The sequence below is a fragment of the Rhodamnia argentea genome, chromosome 3 (assembly GCF_020921035.1).
Source record: "Rhodamnia argentea isolate NSW1041297 chromosome 3, ASM2092103v1, whole genome shotgun sequence".
NCBI lineage: Eukaryota > Viridiplantae > Streptophyta > Magnoliopsida > Myrtales > Myrtaceae > Rhodamnia > Rhodamnia argentea.
In genome coordinates this window covers 33,868,396-33,891,439 of record NC_063152.1, presented here as the reverse complement: position 1 = coordinate 33,891,439, position 23,044 = coordinate 33,868,396, and the positions used below count along the sequence as shown (strand labels likewise).

The window sequence follows — 23,044 nt, the reverse complement described above, 5'->3', positions numbered from 1 at the left end:
TGATGATTTGTCCTAATTTCCTAAAAAAAAATTTAAATTATAGGTTCAGTTTCATTTCTGTCCTAATTTTTTTTTTCATCTCATGAAACATCTCTAATTTTTTCTCTATTCTTCGGTCAGCGCACGTCTAAAAATTGCCGCTATGTTTACACGAAATTATTGAAATTAGAACTAGTTAGAAGCGATGTAGCACGGATACTCTTCGGGCGCCTTTATGTCGTGTCGGATACTATCCAATATTTAGACACTTTTCGACATGTTATTGATACGTGATCGGCACTCCAGACATGCTAGCGACTCGTGAATCCAGCATCTAGACAGGCTATTTCCATAAATATGGAGTTAATTTTAAGTATTTTCAATAAATTAGAGATCAAAATGTAAATCTATTAAAAATATATATATCTAAATCATAAATTCAGTCATCCTAAACTTAATATATTTAGTCAGCAAAAAAAAAAAAAAATTTATCGTGAATTCCTAATAGAAAAAGAAGAAAAAATTCACTGCGATATATGATAATTTACCATGTATATATAAAAATTTCCATTTAATACACAACGTGTTCCAAAAGTATTGGAATTCTTCATTTTTTAAAAATTATGTGTTGTGCTGCGTGTCGTGTCGGTACGATATAGGTTAGAAGTTTCTTGTGAAAACCTACATTTGCATCGACACCAATCCTTATAAGGAACAATAGCGACCTTAGAAATTAGTGGCAATTTTTTGAATGCTTGACCATATTTTGGATTAGAATGAAAGTTGTTGATTTTATATGTAGCAGAACAATATTCAAGATAGAACAGAGACTGAACTTAAAGTTGAGGGTTGTTGTTGTCGTTTTTTTTTTTTTTTAAAGAGAATTAGCTCTTGATGATTTAGAAAGTGCCCGAGAATTGCTTCTTGAGATTTCTGCTTGAATAGCTTCGCCTCCTACCGTCCTACGACGGGTTTTCTTCTCCTTCGGAAAAATCGTAGCCATGTGGCATTTTCCCAAGGATAAAACTTGAGGGACTTGATTGACTAAAATTGAAAATGGTGAGGACTCAATTAAGCAAAACGAACTGTCAAGAACTCCATCGGTCAAAGCACGGAACATCAATGACTTTCCTTGCACTTATTTTGTCATCTATTTGCATGACATCTCCCTTTGACCTTTCATTTATGACCAAAAGATAATTCTTTCAATCGTTTTGTAACATAAACATTGCTCTTTTTTTAATGTATTAACAAAATTTATCATCAGAATACGGTTTCTTTCATTACATTATTCAAGCACATCTATTAACTTTATATTATATCATTTTTTTAATTTCTCTCTAATGACGATTACAATCAAAGTCTTCCCTTAAACTATATAAATTTATAAAATCACAAGTAGAAAATGCACCGATAAATGTTTGGACTTACGAAACGATGTTATTCCTTTGGAATAGTACTTTGGAATTTGTAATTACTTACTATGTGTTGTATGATAAATAATAATACCATGAAAAATTTCAAACTAGTATACCTGTGATAAAATTACTCGAAACTAATTTTTTTACCTTTAAAAATCTCAAATTAGTACAAATGTGACAAATTTACTTCTCATTAATTGTCGTTAGATTTTATCGTCAAATTGCTAAGTTGTATGACGAGTGGTAGTTGACGGATGTACCAGTTGGAGTTTTTACCCTCCGTTCATTACAGATGTATCAATTTAGTATTATCTCAATTTAACGGTAACTAATGAAGAATAAATTTATTACACGTGTACTAGTTTGAGATTTTTTATGGTTAAAAAATTGGTTCGGGGTAAATTTATTATATGTGTAATGATTTAAGATTTTTTTCCATTAAGATTAATTCTGGATAAATTTATAATGATTGTTCTTTAAGATTTTTTGTGATATTAATCTTAAAAATAAATTTGTGAATAAATAGAAAAAGGCTTATTTCGCGCTCCCGCGGTCCGCCCATGTCATATTTGCGAATTTCTTTCTTATAATTGATTAAAGTGTCAGAGCCGTGTCAGAGATAAACAACACGCACAAGTGCTGTCGCCTCCTCCGGTCTCCGCCGCCTTCGCCTCCGTCAAGCTTCGTCGCCGTCAAGTTGTCTCTTTTGAGTCACGGTCTCTGCCCTTGTTGGCCGGCGGCGGTTGGGTCGACTTCTGAACGACGCTCAAGCATCTGTTCTCTTGTCAGAATCGAACTTTGGTTACGGTCTCACGCTTACCAGCCATCGATATGGTATATCTTTTGTATCATAGAGTTATTTGGTTAGCTGTCGAAACGGCAGCTCTATGATTGTAATGATTAGATTGATGAATTTGATGTGGTCATGCAGTCTCAACCGGATAACAAGCCGGTAGGCGTGGAAGACCTTGAGAGGAAAAAGAAAAAGGAAGAGAAGGTTGAATCCAATGCATTTTTTTATTTTCTTTTTAGTGCATCAGACTTCATGTGGTTTGAAACCGATCTAATTGCTCTTGTCACCTCGGTGCAATGCACATCATTTTTGTGCTTGCCTGGCTATATTATAGCACATGAATCTTACAGTTTTGAGTGAATGACTAGAATCAAGCGACCATCAACTTGTCCCTCTGCATGTATTCCTGTCCATTTGCATGGCATGCTGCGGAGGTGGTCAAGATCACTGAAAAACTGTCCCAGTTTTGCCAAATTGAGTAGGCTTTTATAGCTTTGTCGATAGCAATCTGTCTTAATAATCCGCGTTGCATTTTCATACTTGTTTGAAGGCAAGAGAGAAGGAATTGAAGAAACTTAAGGCTGCCGAAAAAGCAGAGCTGGCTAAACTTAAGGTAAACTATTATATACCTGTTTAGAAGAATTTCTGCTGTATCATTCTTGTTAATGATTTGTAATTGGTCATCTGTGTACTTGCTTTGAATCACATATTTTTCAATATTGGCGGCTGATGATATGCTTTATATAGGGTCCTGAATATGCCAAAGTCTTTATGCATACTAACATCGACGTCTTTTTCATTTTATTTTCCATTCAAGTCTCAACAAGTTGCTGATGCCCCCAAAAAGAGTGCAAAAAAGAACATAAAGCGATATACAGGTGAAGAGAATCCAGGTGATTATGTCGACCCAGAGACTCCATTTGGCGAGAAGAAAAGGCTATCCCGCCAAATGGCAAAGCAGTATAGTCCAAGCGCTGTAGAGAAATCGTAAGAATGAACTACTCTTTTGTTTACTCTGTATTCACATTATTATTATTTTTTAGAATTTTTTTGGACCCACTTCCTGTTGATTTAGATGGTATGCATGGTGGGAGAAGTCAGGCTTCTTTGTGGCAGATGCCAACGGCCCAAAACCACCATTTGTAATTGTGAGTGCATTTTACTTCTGGACACATTTCTAAGGCTTGTTTGCAATTTGGTCTCCGTGACTGAGTGAGGATCTTCCTGGGGATCTTAACATTCAATTCAGTAAGCTCTGTTCACTAGTTTGGGTTCTACTGGAAAATTTATAGTGTAGTTTCAAATACATAGACCTTACTTATTCAGTATGTAGTCTGCTATTTCACATTCAAAGATGCATGCTTTTTGATGGTTCAATGCTTTTCTTTTACTTTCTATTTTGACAGCATGAATTTGTAAAACTTTTTCCAAGCATAATTGTCAGAGGATTAACTTTAGCATGGCTCACTTCACTACCATGTGCTGCTCAATGTGAGTGTTTGGTAGGAGGTGTACTTTTAGGGAAAAAACAGTCAAATTTAGAAAGGAGTCTGCTTGTATTTCGATTGGCTATTAAAGTGCTAATCTCATGACTTTTTCTCTTCAAATTATAATTGTTTATTGTTGTTATTGTTAATATATGGTACATGGATCTTGAAATGAGTTAAGAATTGGCTGCTTGTGTGCTTTTCTTGTTGACAATGTGTGTATATGGAGTAATTCATGCTTAAAACAGTCATCTTATCAGTATCAATGGGCTTAACCATTGTTGTTTGATTGTAAGAGTATCTGCCCATATTCTCATTAGAATTTATCAGTTCTAGGCTTCAGATTTTACTGCTCTTTACTAGCTTTTTTGGGTTGGCCAATGCTTTTTACAATTCTTTTTCCTTAAGGTCTCGTCTTATGCAGATCCTTCCCCCTCCAAATGTGACTGGGGCCCTACACATTGGCCATGCCCTTACATCTGCTATTCAGGTTGCGTGACTGTTTCTGCATTCTCTTCTTGCTTTCTAATGAAGACTAAATACATCCCTCATGTCAGAATTTTCATCATGTGCAGGACACGATTATTCGCTGGAAGAGAATGTCTGGATATAATGCCTTGTGGGTGCCCGGCATGGATCATGCTGGGATTGCAACGCAGGTTAGATCCTTTTATCTACTTTGTTTTTCCCCCAAATGAGCAAATGGGATCTTGGGGATTTCCAGTCGCTTGTTCAATTCTTTACCTATTTATAGAAAGTCGGTGGATAAATAGATCAAGGTAGAAAAAGCCAAAAACTGTCAGCAAGACATATTACTATTTTTCCCAGCGATGGTTCATAACCTTTATAACTCGCTCACCATTTGCTAAAGCATGCAGGACTTTCACACCTTCCTTTGCCATGATTAGCATCAGGCCTGATTGTCATTTGGTTGCATAGAAATTTCTATTACATATTTAAAAGAAGTTAATTTGAAATCTTTCATTTAATAGTTAAATAAAGAGAATACCGTCACAGTCTGAGTCTAATCATGTGTCGTAGTTCGATGGTTGCAGTGTGGTAGCAATAACTGATCAGAAATTGCATTTTGGTAGTTGAGACTCTTGCAGAGGTTGCCACTATGTTTTGGAATTGGCGACAAAAGTTGTCTTAGTGGCTTCAATTAGAATGTCCATAATTGTTTTGATTTGTTCAAGTTTCAATTGGCTTTCTATTGGTCTAAGGTTCCAACGAGTTCTAATCGAGTCTTATCTTATTACCTGCCATGCTACGCGTCATTTTCACGCTTCATGTGAGTGATAGCTAGTCAACATGTAGGTTGGAGAAAAACTAAGTTTAATGCTCCATTTAAAAAATTATGCTCACCACCTGCAGTATTCTGGCAAATATCAGAAGATTTTGTGAAGTCAGAGTCAGATCCGGGTTTTACTGGGATCTGTGGCTAGTAACTGAATATAGGGTTCAGATGAGGGTTTCATTGCCCCGCATCAAACAGAATTTGTTGTACTATAGATTTGATATGTCTGAGATAATGATATTTGAAATCCTTTCCATGTGTCAAGTACATATGATGATATGGTAGCAATTAACAGCATTATGTTGAGGCAATATAAGTGGATGACCATGCTGCATCCTAACATGTATCACCTGGGCAATGACACTGGTGAACTTTTGACTTAGGTACTTTCCCTAACCTCCCCATGCCAAATCCCACATCTAAATAAGAAACCACATGGTCTTTGGTCTACTTTGTGGTTGGTTGAGCCTGAAGATGTTCATTCAATATTAAGTTGGAAGATTGTGGATACTGTATTGCAGGTTGTTGTGGAGAAGAAGCTAATGCGAGAATGTCGTTTGACTAGGCATGATATTGGTCGAGAGAAATTTGTGTCTGAGGTGAAACTAATATCCTAGCTAATTCACCTTCAATGGTTGTTTCACTGTCCGTGTGAAAGTCATTTTGCTTGGTGTATCTCATTTTTCTCTTGTTATGACTAGGTTTGGAAGTGGAAGAATGAGTATGGTGGCACTATATTAAGGCAACAAAGGCGTTTGGGTGCATCACTTGATTGGTCCCGTGAGGTAGCTCTTCCAACTTCATTAACTTTGACTTTCAGACACGACGAAGTGCTTTTGATTGGAGTTTATTGTGTACGCTTGAGTTGGAAACTTGTTAATAGACATTGCTGTCGGTACCTGCATTTTATCGTTTTCATGATTTATTAGCTAGGAAAAAGTTTATTTTCCCTGAAATATTTCTCTTTCCTTTTATTTTCTAGTGCTTTACAATGGATGAGAGAAGATCAAGAGCTGTTACTGATGCATTTGTTCGGCTGTTTAAAGAGGGTCTTATCTATAGGTACCTGACAAGTAGCATTCCTTGTTGCCAGCATCTCTTTTCCTCCTTCTGATCTCTGTTGTTGCTTATTGACTCATAGTTCGGTCTTTTTGGGACTTTTTGGTTGGAAAGACTAATGAGTTTCTTCTTATTGGGAGCAGTCGTCCCAACAAAGATTCTTGATACTGATGGCTGATAATCATCAGTTTGATAAATTACTGCTGAGATAATCAATGTCTAATAGGTTAATGCTATATGGTCGAATCAGAGGTTGTGTGTTTTCATTTAAATAATAGTTTTTTCAGTTGTTTATCTCCATGTTTTAAATTAAATTCTTGCAGGGATCTCCGCCTTGTGAATTGGGATTGTATCTTGAGGACTGCAATATCTGATATTGAGGTGGGTGTTTGCTTTATGACCGTGCAGTCATTTTGTCCCTTTCTGTCCCTTGGTTAGCTGAATGCAGCTGTTTGTAGGTAGATTATGTGGACATCAAGGACAGGAAGCTTCTAAAAGTTCCTGGCTATGAAGATCCAGTAGAATTTGGAGTTTTAACTTCATTTGCCTATCCACTGGAGGAAGGCCTGGGAGAGATTGTTGTTGCCACGACAAGGGTGGAGACAATGCTTGGTGACACTGCTATTGCAATTCACCCTGATGATAAAAGATATAGTCATCTGCATGGCAAATTTGCAATTCATCCCTTCAACAGAAGAAGACTTCCTATCATTTGTGATGCAATTCTTGTTGATCCAAGTTTTGGTACCGGTGCTGTCAAGGTGTATATCTTAATCAATTGCAATTCAAAGGCTTGTTTTTTTGCTTATCATATGCTGCCTTTAATATCCTGTTCCATCATATTCAGATCACTCCAGCACATGATCCAAATGATTTTGAGGTTAGAAGGCGTCATAATCTTGACTGTATCAACATTTTCACTGATGATGGGAAAATAAATAGCAATGGTGGTTCAGAGTTTGTCGGGATGCCTCGGTTTAAGGCCCGTCAAGCTGTTACTGTGGCGCTGCAGGAAAAGGTAAAATAATATCAATGGAAGCCATTGATGTTTTCCTGCACTATGAAAGATTGCTAGAACAAGAAGAAGATCTACTGCAGTCTCCCATGTCCTATCTGACAAATTGATTATCGGATTTATGTCTTTCTACTTCTTGGTACCTCCAGATGATTTAAGAAGCATTATGACATCCTATAAAGTCTCAATTTAAACCTATAAGTTGATTTATGATTTAGCCAAATATTGTGAGAATGTTATAAGATTCATGTCTGCTATGGCCGCTCTTTGCTGCGACTTCTATGCACAATTGGGTGGCCACCCCGACCCCATCCATGACTACCACAACACGACTGCAATTTACTACCTTCCATTAAACTTCATACCTTTGTCATGTTCAGAGCATATCTTTTTCTTGCATCCCTTCATTTTCCTCTTGGCTCCTTCATTAAACAGTGTCCTTCCAACATTTCCACCCCACCAGCCCCCACCAAAAGATACCTTGCAAAGCTTAATCTATGGGTTAGCAAGATGGGTGTCATGCCAGAGTTGCCTACTGGGCTTTCCTTCCAGAAAACGTGGATCATTTCCCAATGCTGATCAATTTTTCCCCATTGTTCTATTTGGCAACTCGGCTAAAACCTTTTGAGTGCTGGCTTGGAAGTTAGCGAGTGTATTTATTTGTTTGTTTTTGGCCAAAGGAAGGCTAGTGAATTGAGCTGAGTTGCATCCTCAATCTAAATAGATTGGCACAAAATAATGTAATAAATACTCTATTTTGGTGTAATTATTTGCTCTATGGATATAAATTATCGTAATACCTCCTACTTGACAGAAGCCTAAACAACTAATAGGTTATTTAACTCTTGTTTGTTGACACATGAACTAAATCTTTAACCTCCCTTGGTGGATGATATGGTTGACTACAGATAGCTTTTCAATTTTCTTGGAGAACGCCACTGGCTATTTAGATTGAACTCACATGCCTCCTCAGTCCTCACTCTGAGTGCATATGCCCCACAGGAGAGGCACGTTTCTGAAGAATTCGAAGAAAAAACTCTTAACTAGAGATGAGATGATTTTGACTGCAAGCTTGTGAAATATTTTGTAGTGTGAAGGCAAATGTTCACAAGTTGTTGAACCATAATCATTGTTCATACTTATTGAATTCTCCATTTGCTTTGTTCTCACGTCCTTACGTATCATTGTGCATGCTTTATGTGGATATAATTACGACACATCTTAAGGCATGGGCCAATTGTTTGTGATGCTGGTGGAATGTTATTGCATTTTTTCATATGACATTGCTAGTAAATTCTGTCCTTTTCTCTACTTTTTTGACATGGATGCTCACTATATTCTCCTAGACTTTTCTCTTCTTACTCTCTCCATTATGTGCAGTTGATGCTCCATGTCACAGTTTCTGGTAGTTTTCGTCATAAATGAGTTAAGTTTTTGATTTTCTTGCTTTCAGGGACTATATAGAGGTTCTAAAAACAATGAGATGAGGCTTGGCCTTTGTTCAAGGACCAATGATGTCGTGGAACCATTAATAAAGCCACAGTGGTATGTGAAATGCAGTGGCATGGCAAAGCAAGCTCTTGATGTGGCCGTGGATGCTGAGAATAGAAAACTTGAAATTATCCCTAAACAGTACACTGCTGATTGGAAAAGGTGCTGTCATCAAATCCACCATTCTGGATGACGATAGTAATAAAATAAGGGAAGCCCATGTGCAAGCTTCACTTTTTCCCAATATTTTGCTGCCAGTGCTTGCTGTTACAAGGGCTAAGCAAGAAAATGTTCTTCCCTAATTTTTTCTTATCTCATTATTTGGCACAGCTGAATGCCAATGCACAGTTGCTGTATGTTATTGGGGAAAAACTGGTTGACTATGGTTTTATACATTTTGCTGATGTTTGTGTATAATGCGATTTAATTTTGGACATTTGAGCATTATTTATGCAGTATTATTACAGTGATTTAGAACTAAAGATATGTCTCAACACCACAGATGGCTTGAGAATATACGTGATTGGTGCGTCTCGAGGCAGCTATGGTGGGGTCACCGGATCCCAGCGTGGTATGTCACTTTGGAAGACGATAAACTAAAGGAACTTGGTGCATATAATGATAACTGGATAGTTGCAAAAGATGAGAGTGAAGCTCGAACAGAGGCCAGCTACAAGTATGAAGGGAGGAAATTTGATTTGTGCCAAGATCCTGATGTACTTGATACTTGGTTTTCAGCTGGACTTTTTCCATTATCTGTCCTCGAATGGCCAGACGATACAGAAGATTTCAAGACATTTTATCCTACTTCTGTCCTTGAGACTGGCCATGATATTCTCTTTTTCTGGGTTGCCCGAATGGTGATGTTGGGAATTAAACTGGGAGGAGATGTGCCTTTCAGGAAGGTGAGTTAACCATGCAGGACATATTACTAAAATGATCACATGAATATATGATGCTATATGTCTGATAATTGAATTTTTAGTGGCCAAATAGCTCAGCTTGCTTACTGGATCTGCAGAACGTCTGTTTCCTGGAAAATGGCTGATGTTTCATTGGATGAGGTCCTCTGTTAAAGCCCTAAAAATGTGTAGCGTCTTTTCATTTTTTTATTAGTTTGAGTTGTCCTGGATGTTAATTGCATATTCCTTTTCTTTTGCGTTTGAGTTGGTTGAAACTTTCATAAAATATCTATCTCTTCCTACTTCCCTCGATGACCAGGAATATCAACTTGAATTGCATAATGATTGCCGTGACATCGATATAATGTGAATGCTGTAGTCCAACGAGCTTGGTTTTCTGTTTCATGTCATTCTCATATACTGTATGTTTTTGATATTTGCATAGATGGATTCTTTCCACAGTCAAATGTCAGTCCAAATCTTTCTTTTGCCACTTCTGGTATACTAACTACCTGCTTCTTAATAGTTATATTTGGGAAGTCAACGCTTAGTCTGATTGCCGTATGATACAAAACTTTTGGAGCTTCTACATCTAGGAAAATGAAAACTAATTGTATCGGCTTGCTAATAGGATTTTCTTTTCTACTGTATTTGCTGGTTAATGCATGTTATATCTTTGCAGGTTTATCTGCATCCCATGATTCGTGATGCCCACGGCCGAAAGATGTCAAAGTCTTTAGGAAATGTCATTGATCCCCTTGAAGTAATTAATGGCATAAGCCTAGAAGGTCTTCATAAGAGATTGGAGGAGGGCAATTTAGACCCTAATGAACTGACTGTTGCCAAAGCAGGACAGGTCAAAGACTTCCCCAATGGTATTGCTGAATGTGGTGCAGATGCTCTCCGATTCGCACTTGTCTCTTATACGGCTCAGGTTTATGCTTTCCCCACCCAATTGACCATGATATAATATATACCACGTACGGGTCTTGGTATTGTTGCCTTTGTTGTTGTACAACTATTAACTTTTAACTTTTCTTATATCCTTTTGCAGTCTGACAAAATAAACCTGGATATCCAAAGAGTTGTTGGCTATCATCAATGGTGCAACAAATTGTGGAATGCTGTTCGATTTGCTATGAGCAAACTTGAAGACAATTTTGTCCCCCCAGTGGAAGTACATCCAGAAACTATGCCATTTAGCTGCAAATGGATAATATCTGTGCTGAACAAGGCTATTTTGAGAATCACTTCATCTCTTGAATCGTACGAATTTTCAGATGCAGCCACTGCAGTATATTCATGGTGGCAATACCAGTTCTGTGATGTTTTTATTGAAGCAATCAAGCCTTACTTTGCCATTGAGGACCCCACATTTTCCTCTGAAAGGAAGTCTTCACAAGAAGTTTTGTGGTTATGCTTGGAAACTGGGTTACGGCTGCTTCATCCTTTCATGCCATTTGTTACTGAAGAATTGTGGCAGCGCCTGCCTTCTGTAAAGGACGGTCATAGAAAAGAATCGATTATGATGTGCGATTACCCATCATCTGTAGAGGTAAATATAGGTTAATCGACTACAGCTTAATTAATTTATGACATTTGGAGTTCTACTAAGTAGTGTATGAAAAATTTAAAATGTTGATGGTAGCTTGGAGTTGATGAATTTAATTGGAAATTCAAGTGGTTAATTTCATCCTTATCACATTCTTGTGATTTTCCTTTTGCTTCAGTGCTGGACAAATGAAAGGGTGGAGCTTGAGATGGATCTCATTGAGTCTACAGTAAAATCCCTTCGGTCACTAAGGTCAGAGGGGCTTAGAAAGCATAAGAATGATAGGTAAATATGAGATTTTAACCTTTTGTTTTATTGCCGATACAATAATTTATTTGCTAATGTCTGACGCATGCTTGATGGTCATAAATTAATGGAGGTCTGTTTGATTTATTGCATGCAGCTTTTGGTTTTGTCCTTTGTTTCCTGTATCTTCCTTCACCTAAAGAAATATACCAGTTACAGCAAACAAGTTAATATCTGCCTTCCTTGGCATTTTTACCTGTTAAGGCTGCTGCTGGAAGTCCTGATTGCTTGATAACGTGCATAATGACATGAGGGAGAGCCCATAGCCAAACTATCTTTATTTGACAAAGGTGTGTTTAGATGTGGTTGGGTTGATGGGTATTTTTCAGTAAAAATTCAGAATTTACAACGTGAAATGGATGCATAAGGCCTTTACTTGGGTATTTTGCTTGCTAGTATTACACCCTCCTCATATATATACCGGGGACAGACCACCTCAATGTGAGATTCTCTTTAATTGTTATGGAGAGTCTTCTGTCATGTTCATTGGAATAAAGAGCGCATCTACTCCAATTTGCATGAAAGATTACACATCATCTGAGTTTCTGCTAGGTGTTGCCATAGATACAATTGAGCTATCTTATTTCTCTATTGGATTTTGTTAGACTCTTGTGCTGTAAATTTGTAATAGTCCAGGCCTGTTGGGAAAAAGTCCTCACAATCTGCCAGTTGAGTTTATATGAGATTGTAGTTGTACCTGCGATCATATATTCTTTATTTATTCCTGTTAGTTAACTTTTTCCTCAGGATACCTGCTTATGCGTATTGCCAAAGAGAGGAAGTAGCAGACGTCATTAAAAGCCATGAATTGGAGATTGTAACTCTTGCTGCTTTATCTTCATTAGAGGTACAGTTTATTAGTTTCTTAAGTAGTGTTTGCTGTTGCAACTTGTGTGTTCTTATTTCCTTTTGAATGCAATTCAGCATTGCATTGATAAGCTTGGTGTAGAATGTGATGTAAATTTCCCAAGTGGTCATGGAAGCCAATTCTTCTCCTTTGAATCTTGTTCCAATAGCTGATTTTTAACTCAATGATAATTGAGCGGTGACTTGCTGATTTTCTTCAAGGTTCTTGAATGATAAGGGCACATGTAGGATAAATCTCACCCATCAGTAGGATGAAGTATATAAACCTCGACACTGCTTATAGTCCTACCATGCGAGGCCGAACATGGGTTCCATTCTTCTTCATTTATTTTGTTACGTATCTCATTTTCTTTAGTTGTTGCTCCTTAGTTTAAGTGATGATTCCGCAGTTAATTCAAAGTTTTATTTGGCGGATTCACAGGTTTTGTTGAGTGAAAAAGATGTTGTTCCAGCAAGATGTGCTTTCGAGAATGTGAATGAAAATCTCAAAGTGTATCTTAAGGTTCAAGGAGAACTTAATGCGGAAGCAGAATGTGAGAAGATCAAGAATAAGATAGAAGAGATTCAAAAGTAAGTACAGCGAAAATACTCTCTCTCTCTCTCTCTCTCCATGTGCATTCTTGAATCTAATCAACCCTTTGCTGGCAAAGCCGTTTATCGTGGGAGATTACTAGGCAAGCACGTTGCCTGCTCCTACATTGTGATGTTGATATTACTGTACACTGTACATCATTACGTCTGCAGATTGCTTATTTAGAGATGCTGTGCAAGTTTCTTTCTGTCATTATTCCACATTCTGACAAAAACGTTCATGAGTAAACCATGATAACTTTTCCGAAAGCAATTTAATTCTATTTGTCTTTTAAATCTGTAAATAATACATGTTGCTGGAAAAGTCCTATGATGTTTCTCCTTGTTGTAAACCTCATTTATCCACCTGGTGTCATCCAGGTGGTCCATGTTAATTTCTTGACCTTGTCCCTTGATAACTTTACTTAAAGCTGTTACATTCTTTTCTCCTTTTGTTTCTGTAATTATCATTTTCTCTGAGAAGTCCCATGATGTTTTCCCTTGTCCTTGACCTTGTCTAACCACTTGATGTTGTTGTTTTTAAGGTGGTCCATGTCATATCCATTTTTCTTGTGAATTGAAACAATTTTTCGCAGATTACTCTGCATTTTGTGGGACATTTGATTACTGCAATCTCTATAATCATATAACAAAAACCTTGAAGGCAAGCCTTGGATCACTGAGCTCGCAGGCTGTGGATCTCATTATTTTGGTGTGAACTGTCTACTTATACAGGCAGCAAGAGAAACTCAAGAAGACCATCAATGCATCTGGATATGAACAGAAAGTCCCAGTTCACATCCAGGAAGAGAATGCGGCAAAGCTGGCCAAACTAATCCAGGAATTTGAATTTTTCGAGAAGGAGAGCTCAAGATTAGAAGCTGTCAACGGATGCAACTAAACCATTCTGGCAGGTTTTCTCATTCTTTACTAGCCCCAAAAATCCGAGTGACCGTGACAAGAAGCTCGATGTGATGAAAAAGTGGCGGAGGATTTTGTGAGGCTGATTCAATATTGAAACCCTGGCTAGGACCAGGAGATTTTCTTGCCGGGTTGTCTTTTGTATCCTTTAGTATGGTACGCAGTCTTAGGTGGCTTATACACAATGAATTGCTTTCACATGGATCCATGTCGGTATTTGTTCCTCGAGGGTCTATTCTGTACAGGTATACGCCCTAATTTCGGGAGAAAGAATGCTGTTAAGAATGGATAATATTATCAAATTTGGAACAATTCCTTGCTTTGAATGCAATCTTTCTCAGCGATGTCACAAGATTGTGCTCGGTGCAAGCTCTGGCATGAGTACTTACAAAGATCCTCCGAGCTTAGTTCTACCCCTGATCAATCAAGAATTGCACTGCATTACTCCATTGATGGGTATTCCATTTGCTTTCCGGAATATTGTAGTGATCTTCTGCAATTCCTTCATAGGCTTGCTGAGATTTTCTCTCCAAAATAAGTATTAACTACTTCCTTGATCTTATATGCAAATAGTTGTATACTTTATCAGTTGAAACAGTGTAAAAAGAAAGGAAATTCCATGAACTTTGGCCCGAAATGTTCATGCACGTTGGCAGAGCGAATTCCTGCCGATTATTGCCCGAACATTTTTCGTAACTATGTAAGACACTCATCTCTCTTCCAGCTTTGTTATAGCAGAAGATTGTTGATTCATTAGAGGACATCCTTTTGTTTCCCTTAGCCACCCCAAAACAGAGAGATGACAAGCTCATTGTTGCTTAAAAGACTAGGGAGGTAAAAAAACTAATAATAATTTGACTTATTTTTTTTTCTCTTTTTTGGTCGGGCCCATTGACTTCTTTTATGGGTAAATAATTTGAATAATTTAATTATGTCTAGGATAAAAAATAAAAAAAAAACCAAGAACCACTAAATAAAATAATTTAACTAAAGTCTAGATGATGTCGCTGCACCCGTTTTCCTGGCTAAGGAACTGGACGTCATGGCTTACTTTTGGTGAATGGCCAATGATATTTCCATGACAGAAAGCTCGAAGATTGGTCATGATCATGTGATGTTATGGCATCCATAAAAGGGAAAACAACCGTTAAGCGCTCATCCTCGTACTCTGCCATCTTTCAGCCACAAAGTCAGAACAGAAGAGGTCAATCCTCGTACTCTGCTAATCACGTCTCTTGCTCAGAAGTCAGACGGCAAAGTCTTCTCTGCACGTAAAGGTAAAACTGCCGAGTCTTCGCGTTATCGATTCTCTTGACACCTCTGAACTTCTTGTCTTTTGGCCGTCATTGAAGTTCTCTTCATTTCCTTTTAACCAAAAAAAAAAACAAAATCCTTTTCTGTTTCATGATCTTCTTCTTCTGTAATTCATTTTATTCAGAGATATAACACAAGGTAATTTTTCGCGGATTGGGTTCAGTTTGGCAGTCAAGTGACGATGAGTTCGGAGGGCGTGAAGGAAGATTGTCTTGGTTGGGCAGCCCGAGATCCTTCTGGACTTCTCTCCCACTACAAATTCAGCCGTAGGTATTACCATTTAGACAAATGCTTATAGTCATGGATCGTTTTCTAATTTCTCATTTTCTGATTTCTTTTGGGTCGTATATATGATAATCGTGGAGGTCAAGCATAGTTTATTGATTGGAAAAATGAGAAAAAAAAGGTACCCGAGTCTGATTAGTCGCTTGATTAGATGCTCACCTATCTGGGAATTCTTCTCTTTAGGACCGTGGGAAGCGATGATGTCTCGATCAGGATCACACACTGGGGGGTGTGCTATGCAGATGTTGCTTGGACTAGGAATGAGCTAGGACACTCCAAGTATCCTCTGGTGCCAGGGTAAGATGCAGCTGAATCTGAACGTTACTCTTTTCCCTCAAGCACCATCCCCATAATTCTCTGTACAAAGTATGCCAATGGTTTTTCGGTTGATTCAGGCGCGAGATAGTTGGAATTGTGAAAGAGGTTGGCTCCAGTGTCCGATGCTTCAAAGTCGGCGATCACGTAGGCGTTGGAACTTATGTCAATTCATGCAGAGAATGCGAGTACTGTAACGACGGGCTAGAAGTCCAATGCGAGAAGGTGGTTTTGACTTTTGACGGGATCGATGCGGATGGTACAGTCACAAAGGAAGGATTTTCTAGCCACATTGTCGTCCATGAAAGGTAATTGCTTTGTCGTGGTCTAAGCAAGTAAAATTCCCAAGCTCGGGGAAGATTGGATTTCTGGCTCTGCGATTTGATTCCTGTTGAACAGAAAAGACGGGATGCTGATTCTATTGGGAAAACACTTCTTCTTTTGGTGTTATTTGCAAACTCAATTGTGGTGCTCCATTGACAGGTACAGCTTCAGGATACCGGAAAACTACCCGATGGTGGATTTAGCAGCACCATTGCTTTGCGAAAATGAACATTAGAGAAGGAAGGAAAAGGCAAAAAAACTAAAAATAGAAAACAAAATAAAATTGAAAAGTACTGCAAAATGACGTATTATAACTGGTTCTCAGTTCTTGAAATCTGGAACCTATCCTATTTTTCAGAAACTGAGTCTAGAGCCTACAATGTTTTCCTATCCGGTTTCGTGGTCTACTTGAGAACCTGTTCTTTATTTTTATTTTTTGCTGCAAAATAATATGAGCAAAAAAATGGCTTAAAATAAAACATGATCAGCATAAATCTCTATTTGCCAAACACATGGTCACGTACATATATAAACGATGAAAAGTTCAAACACCCAGCCATGTAAAATTATAAACAATAAAAAGTTCAAAGACGTAACATAAAACATAAATTATAAAACTCCATTTCCCATTCGTCAAAATAAATTTTTAAACTCCATTCTCCATTCAACCATAAAAATATTACCTAAAAAAATAGAGAGAGAAGCGGTAAAGAATAGAGAAGAAACAAATGAGGCAAGACATAGTTAGACTCAACTCGGATAAATTATGTTGTTTTTACTATAACAAAGAACCGGTTTCAAAATTGGTCCGGCTCTCGAGTGTGTCTTCACTTGGAATTGGGAACAGGATCTGTTCAAAACGATTCCAAAAATTTGGAACCAGGAACCAAACCTGTTCACATTGGAATTGGAAGCCGGATCGGTTTTCGGGTGATCCGGTCTAGTTGCACACCCCTAGCCAAGATGCCCTCCCCTAGGGCCACGAGCCCTTGCACTAGTGGTAGGTGAGGGTTGCAAAGCCCTTTTGTGGGAATGGTGACGGTCATGTTACGCAAAAGCAAACGATCGAACAATAAATAGATTGAATAAAAAAATAAATCGAACACCGGATGTACGTGATTCGGTCGTAAAAACCTACAATTAGGGAAGAGCAGCAACGAATTTCACTATAAAACAAACGATTCAACGGAGATTACAAACCACACTCGAGTCATTCAAACACTCTCAGTGTTATCCAACCCTAATCACATCCAATAATACACATAGTATTTAGCCCTCAATTCCCGAGAAAATAATCTTTCAATCTCGTAAAGGAATTAAAATGCAAATTCTTACCACAAGAATTTCTCGACTAGACTACAAGAGTTATTGATGTAATTTCCAATAAAGACCCACTGACAAGCACTCTATAATCGGCTTTTCAAAACTTCTTCATAGCCACGACGTTACTTCCTTTTTATAAGAAAGTGAGTCCCACAAAATCATAGGCATGCATTACTGCCAAAATAAAAGCCTGAAGATGCCGACTCCAAGGTGAAAGGGGTAATCTATTCAAGTTTCCGAAATCTTGGTCAATAGTCGCACTTTCCCTTTTAGGTATTCCTTGGCAGACTTCGATTACGATGCTTTTTTTGCTTTCCTGACCAAAATTCGGTCTTCTCGGTGTAAAAAATCCAAAGTCCATATATTGACTTTTCTAATTGAGACAAGTTCGGTAATCCAAAACCAATATAATCTGCAGTATTATTTTACAACGGGTTTCGTTCACAGGCTAAAACAAGAGGCGTATTATAACAGGTCGCTGGCCCTCGCCTTTGGCCGGCAACCCTTGCCAGCCAATACCCAAAAAAAAAAGAAGAAGAAGAAGAAGAAGTACAACCAAGAAAAGAAAAAAAACAAAAAGAAAAATTATTTAAAAAATTAGTATATTATTAAAAATAATATTAAAAATTGTGAATGTCAGCATCGGGCCGTGTCACGTAGGATGACCGACATCCATGTCAGCGATTTCCAATTAAAATTGGCCGGAGGAACTCAATTGATATCAATACAAAATATTTAGACTGAATTAGTTCAATTAAAAAGTTTAGGATCGAATTAGTACCAATACAATATAGTCAAGCCTTTTTTCGTACTTTTACTCCACGTTGCCAGTTGGTTTCTTTTTAATACTTTTTGTGTAAATAACTTGATAATGAGGTTCAGTTCAGACCATAAAAAAAAAATTATATTGATAATGAGGTTAGCTTTTGGGAGGATGGATGAAAAATACCAAGAGCCGCCGTCCAGAAGACGTCACTGCTTACGCCATCTGGTTTAAGGAAAGGGTAATGGCTTACGTTTGGTGAGTCGCTCGTACCTTCCCAGGATCTAAAGCATGAAGATCGGCCATGAACCGGCGCCGCGATGGCATCTATAAGAGGTGACAGTTGCTGAGCGCTCATCCTCGAACCCTGCTAAATCTCATTTATTGCTCAGAAGTCAGACCACAAAATCTTCGTCTGCACGTAAGAGTCGCCAAGCCTACGTGATTTCTGTTCTTTCTTTGACCGTTCGGATTTTTGTCTTTTGGCCATCGTTTGAAGTTTCTCTTCTTCATTTCTCTTTCACCAAAATAATTCTTCTTCTTCTTCCTCCATAATTCAGCGTTCAGAGACTAGCACGCAGCGGTTTTTCGTGGATCGAGTTCAGTTGAGGCCACCGAGGAAGGATGAGTTCGGATTGTGTGAAGGAAGACTGTCTTGGTTGGGCTGCGAGAGATCCTTCTGGATTTCTCTCCCCCTACAAATTCAGCCGCAGGTATTACAGTCGCCGTTATTGTTTATTTCATTCATTTGCTCCTTATCTTTCTAAGTTTCTATTCAAGTATATACCGGATAAAGTCTCAATATAGTGTTCTCAAGTCTTATCCTCTTACCTGTAATGCAAAACAGTTTTTGATGGGAGTAATTATCAAAAAAGTCTTAGACCTATTATAATTGTGTTAATTCAGTCCTAAACTCTTTTTTGTCGATCGAGTCCTAAAATTATTAGATTTTTAATAATATTTTAAAATTATCAGATTTTTTTTCATTGTTTTTTCCCTTCCTACTCCTAATGTGGCTGACGAGGGTTGCCGACCATTTGGTAAGGGCCGCGAATCCCTTGCCTAGTCGCCGGTGAGCTCCGGCAGCCCACAAAGCCTTCGCAGCCTTTACTCAATGGCCGGTGAGCTGCAGCAACTCTCGCTGGCCATAGTAGGAGTAGAAAGGACAAAAAAAAAGAGAATAAAAAGAATAAAAAAACATTATTAATGAAAATTGTTCATGTCAACGCCCACCAAAAAAAAAAAAAAAAAAGGAGTAAATTGGCATAGTTGCAATAGATTTAGGATCTTTTCGGTAACTTTCCTGTTTTTGATTGCTTGTCATGTTTTGAAATTTCCACATTGACCAAACCATTACATTTTTCTTTTTTAACAATTGTTGTGTATGCACTAATTTCTGGGTTGAGGAATTATTGGTATGCATGATATGCCATGTCCCAGAATGAGTTACTCAGAATTTCATGGCAGACATGAGGCTCGAGGATTTGTTCGAACTTAGTTTATTGATCTGAAAATTGAGAAAAAAAGTTGACTGAGTCTGATTAGTCGCTTGATCAGATGCTCACCTGTTTGGGAATTCTCTCTATAGGACTGTGGGAAGCGATGACGTCTCGATCCGGATCACGCACTGTGGAGTGTGCTATGCAGATGTTGCTTGGACTAGGAATGAGCACGGAAGTTCCAAGTATCCTCTCGTGCCTGGGTAGGATGCAGCGGAACTTGAATGTTAATGCTTTTTCTTAGCACCATCCTCACAATCCTCTGAACAAAATTTGCAAATGATCTCTCGATTGATTCAGGCACGAGATAGTTGGAATCGTGAAAGAGGTTGGCTCCAGTGTCCAACGCTTCAAAGTCGGCGATCATGTTGGCGTGGGAACTTATGTCAATTCATGCAGAGAGTGCGAGTACTGCAACGACGGGCTAGAAGTCAACTGCGAAAAGGGGTCGGTTTTCACTTTCGACGGAATCGATGCGGATGGTACGGTCACAAAGGGAGGATATTCTAGTCACATTGTCGTCCATGAAAGGTAATTGCTTTATGACACAACTTCATTAAACAGCATTTCACACAGAAGATTTCAAATCATGCGTTCTTCTCTGCAAGTTTTCTTCTTTTTTCTGACTCTGACGAGAAGTCGTATAATGCATATGATAGTGAGGAATGGCATTTTAGCGATTAATTCCATCTTGTGGAAATGGCTAAAGATACTTTCTATATCAACTCTGGGGAATCTCTAAGTCCTTGGTATCCATTGACAATTCAATGGAGAATTGCCTTTGTCAAATGCAAAAAGAAACTCTCCTCAAGAAAGCCAGGTCAAGAATGGAATAAGCGGTCCTCGAATTGTCAAACAATCCTTAGTAAGTAGTATTAGATCAATCGGGAAACAAGATATATGCGCTTTCACCAATTCTTGGAACTGACAGAGTCAACGGTAATTTCACGTGCCTTTGGAAAAAAAAATTGATCGAGGGAAATAGAGCAATTACGTTTTCTGTCGAGCATATGCAATGTGCAACTAGTTTGATCTTGTATGGTCCCCTGTATCCTGCAATAGCTTTAATTTTGTTGCTACAGCAATAAGGTTGTGTCTTAAGCATTTTGTGGTCAGAAAAAAGTATCTCAGAAACAGCACGACGCTGGATTATGATCTAAGCAACTAAAAGTTCCAAGCACACATTAGATAGGATTTCTGGTTCTATGACTTGACTCCTGTTAAACAGAAAAGATGGGATGCTGACTCTATCGGGAGAACACTTCGTCGTTTTGCTTTTATTTGGAAACTGAATTGTGGTGCTTCATTGACAGATACTGCTTCAGGATACCAGAAAACTACCCGTTGGCTTTAGCAGCACCATTGCTTTGTGCTGGAATCACTGTATACACTCCAATGATGCGTCACAAGATGAACCAACCAGGTAAGTCTCTTGGTGTAATTGGACTCGGTGGGCTCGGTCACATGGCAGTCAAGTTTGGGAAGGCTTTTGGACTGAAAGTGACAGTGTTCAGTACAAGCATTTCTAAAAAGGAGGAAGCACTGAGCTTGCTTGGTGCTGACCATTTCGTTCTCTCATCTGACCAAGAACAGATGAAGGTAAATGGGAAAATTTGGAATTACCAATACTTGTAGATCCATGAAGGTTAAGTTCTGTTGTGATCTGATGAATCCAATACATGCAGGCCATGGCTAAGTCCCTGAACTTTATAATCGACACGGCATCCGGCGATCACCCATTCGATCCTTACATGTCTCTTTTGAAGACGGGTGGTGTTCTGGCCTTGGTTGGGTTTCCAAGTGAAGTTAAATTCAGTCCGGGAAGCCTTAATATCGGTATGTTCTTGTTCTCGAAGCGCTTTACTAGATGAATACTAGATACCTGATAAGGGAACAAGCTAAGTTTCTTGCGATGAACTTTTGGTAGGCATGAAAACTGTTTCGGGCAGCATAACAGGAGGAACAAAGGATATCCAAGAAATGATTGACTTCTGTGCGGCGCAGAAGGTATACCCGAAGATCGAACTGATACCTATTGATTATGCCAATGAAGCCCTCGAGAGGCTCATCAAGAGAGATGTGAAGTACAGGTTTGTCATTGACATCGAGAACTCCCTGAAATGACGCTATTTGTCGGGAAGCTGGGATCCTTTCTTGGCAAAAGAAATCACAAGGAGAGGAAAGTGGAAGTCAGAAAGCATTAAGCAGAGTTTTACGTACTTTTCTTGCCCTGTAGGCAATGAATTCTACATCCATCGCATACCTTAGTTGAGAATCTATTGTTGAAATAAGCGAATTAGTTATGTTGTGTTGTTTTGTTGTATTATAATTGGACTAATTCAATTTCTTAGAATAATTGGCTTCTTTACTCCCCCGAATCTTTACTTGGCTTCCTTCAAATGAAGTATTAGATCCATGAAAAAACATCCTTGCATTAAATTTCAGTCATTAGAACCAATTGATGCAGGTTCTCCGACTATAGTTAAATGTCTCCGATACATTGCCACAGAATTGCCATCTAAGAAATGAAATGTCTTTCTCAGCTCCTCACAAATGATTCGTGGCCAAGAATGTTCATCCAGGTTGGCGGAGCGGATTTCTACTAATTCTTGCAAGAAACTTTTTGATAACTATGTAAAACACTCATCTCTCTACCAGCTCTGTCACAGCAGAATACTGTTGATTCGTTAGAGGACGTCCTTTTGTTTCCCTTAACTACTAAAATCCTAAACAGAGCTGCCAAGTCTTCGTGACAACTACGTAATACGCTCGTCCTCGTACTCGGTTTTCTTCTCGAGCAACTCCTCAATCCTTATCAACTCGGAACATCATAGCCATGTGGCTTTTTCCAAGGATAAAACTTGAGGAACTCGATCGACTAAAATTGAAAATGCTAAGGATTCGGTTAAGCAAAACAAAGAAGTATAGAACTCGATTGGCCAAAGCGCTAGAACATCGATGAACTCTCGTTGCACTCATACACGATGAATTCACAAGAATCCATGTAGGGTATTTGTTCCTCGAGGAGGTGTTCCTCAAGTGGGGGAAGTGCATTTGGAGGTCTACTCTGTACAGGTACGCCCTAAGTTCGGGAGAAAGAATGCTATTAAGAATAGACAATATTATTATTTTGGAAACAATTCTTTGCTTTGAACGCAAAGTCCACACAAGACGACATCTTTCTCAGCGATGTCGCAAGATTTTGCTCGGCACGAGCTCCGGCATGGATACTTAGAAAAACCTTCTGAGCTTAGTTCTGACCCTGACGAATCAAGAATTGCACTACATTACTCCATCGATGGATATTCATTCGCTGTCGGTGATATTGCAGTAACCTTTTGCAAATCCATGTATAGTTTTGGCGAAACTTTTTTCTCTCCAAAATAAATGTTTAGGGAACTTCTTCCTGGATCGACAGGATGGCGACGGCAATATCACGTAAACGCCAGTAGTCCTACAGTATATCAGTTAACTGGCTTGGGTGTTGGATCGAGTGTTGAGCATAAAACCTCTTCCACAGACCCATCAATGGCTGAAAGAACATCAAATTCTCCTGGATGG

The 23,044-nt window shown here is 38.5% G+C and overlaps 3 protein-coding genes across 4 annotated transcripts; all 3 read left to right on the top strand.

Moving 5' to 3' along the window:
* Positions 1-2,044: 2,044 nt before the first annotated feature.
* On the top strand, positions 2,045-22,599 carry LOC115747965 (valine--tRNA ligase, mitochondrial 1-like). 2 transcript variants are annotated; one of them, XM_030684300.2, is made up of 21 exons: positions 2,045-2,397; positions 2,744-2,806; positions 3,011-3,180; positions 3,269-3,341; positions 4,105-4,170; positions 4,256-4,339; positions 5,499-5,576; positions 5,679-5,762; positions 5,960-6,039; positions 6,360-6,417; positions 6,495-6,797; positions 6,884-7,054; positions 8,505-8,704; positions 9,045-9,447; positions 10,127-10,378; positions 10,499-10,999; positions 11,175-11,281; positions 12,050-12,149; positions 12,591-12,739; positions 13,475-13,873; positions 22,492-22,599. In XM_030684300.2, exons 1-20 carry the CDS (start codon positions 2,326-2,328, stop codon positions 13,638-13,640), a joined length of 3,180 nt encoding a protein of 1,059 aa, XP_030540160.2. In that variant the 5' UTR covers positions 2,045-2,325; the 3' UTR covers positions 13,641-13,873; positions 22,492-22,599. The 2 variants fall into 2 exon arrangements, with proteins under 2 accessions (XP_030540160.2, XP_048132008.1); XM_048276051.1 differs by lacking the exon at positions 22,492-22,599 and having other exon boundaries at positions 13,336-13,589.
* On the top strand, positions 15,156-16,133 carry LOC115747998 (probable cinnamyl alcohol dehydrogenase 1). The gene is made up of 4 exons (XM_048275688.1): positions 15,156-15,244; positions 15,443-15,556; positions 15,655-15,882; positions 16,058-16,133. The coding sequence occupies exons 1-4, from the start codon at positions 15,156-15,158 to the stop codon at positions 16,131-16,133; spliced, it is 507 nt and encodes a 168-aa protein (XP_048131645.1).
* Positions 18,524-21,851, top strand: LOC115747971 (probable cinnamyl alcohol dehydrogenase 1). The gene is made up of 6 exons (XM_030684308.2): positions 18,524-18,697; positions 19,573-19,686; positions 19,784-20,014; positions 20,797-21,082; positions 21,169-21,319; positions 21,411-21,851. The coding sequence occupies exons 1-6, from the start codon at positions 18,609-18,611 to the stop codon at positions 21,605-21,607; spliced, it is 1,068 nt and encodes a 355-aa protein (XP_030540168.1). The 5' UTR covers positions 18,524-18,608; the 3' UTR covers positions 21,608-21,851.
* Positions 22,600-23,044: the final 445 nt, after the last annotated feature.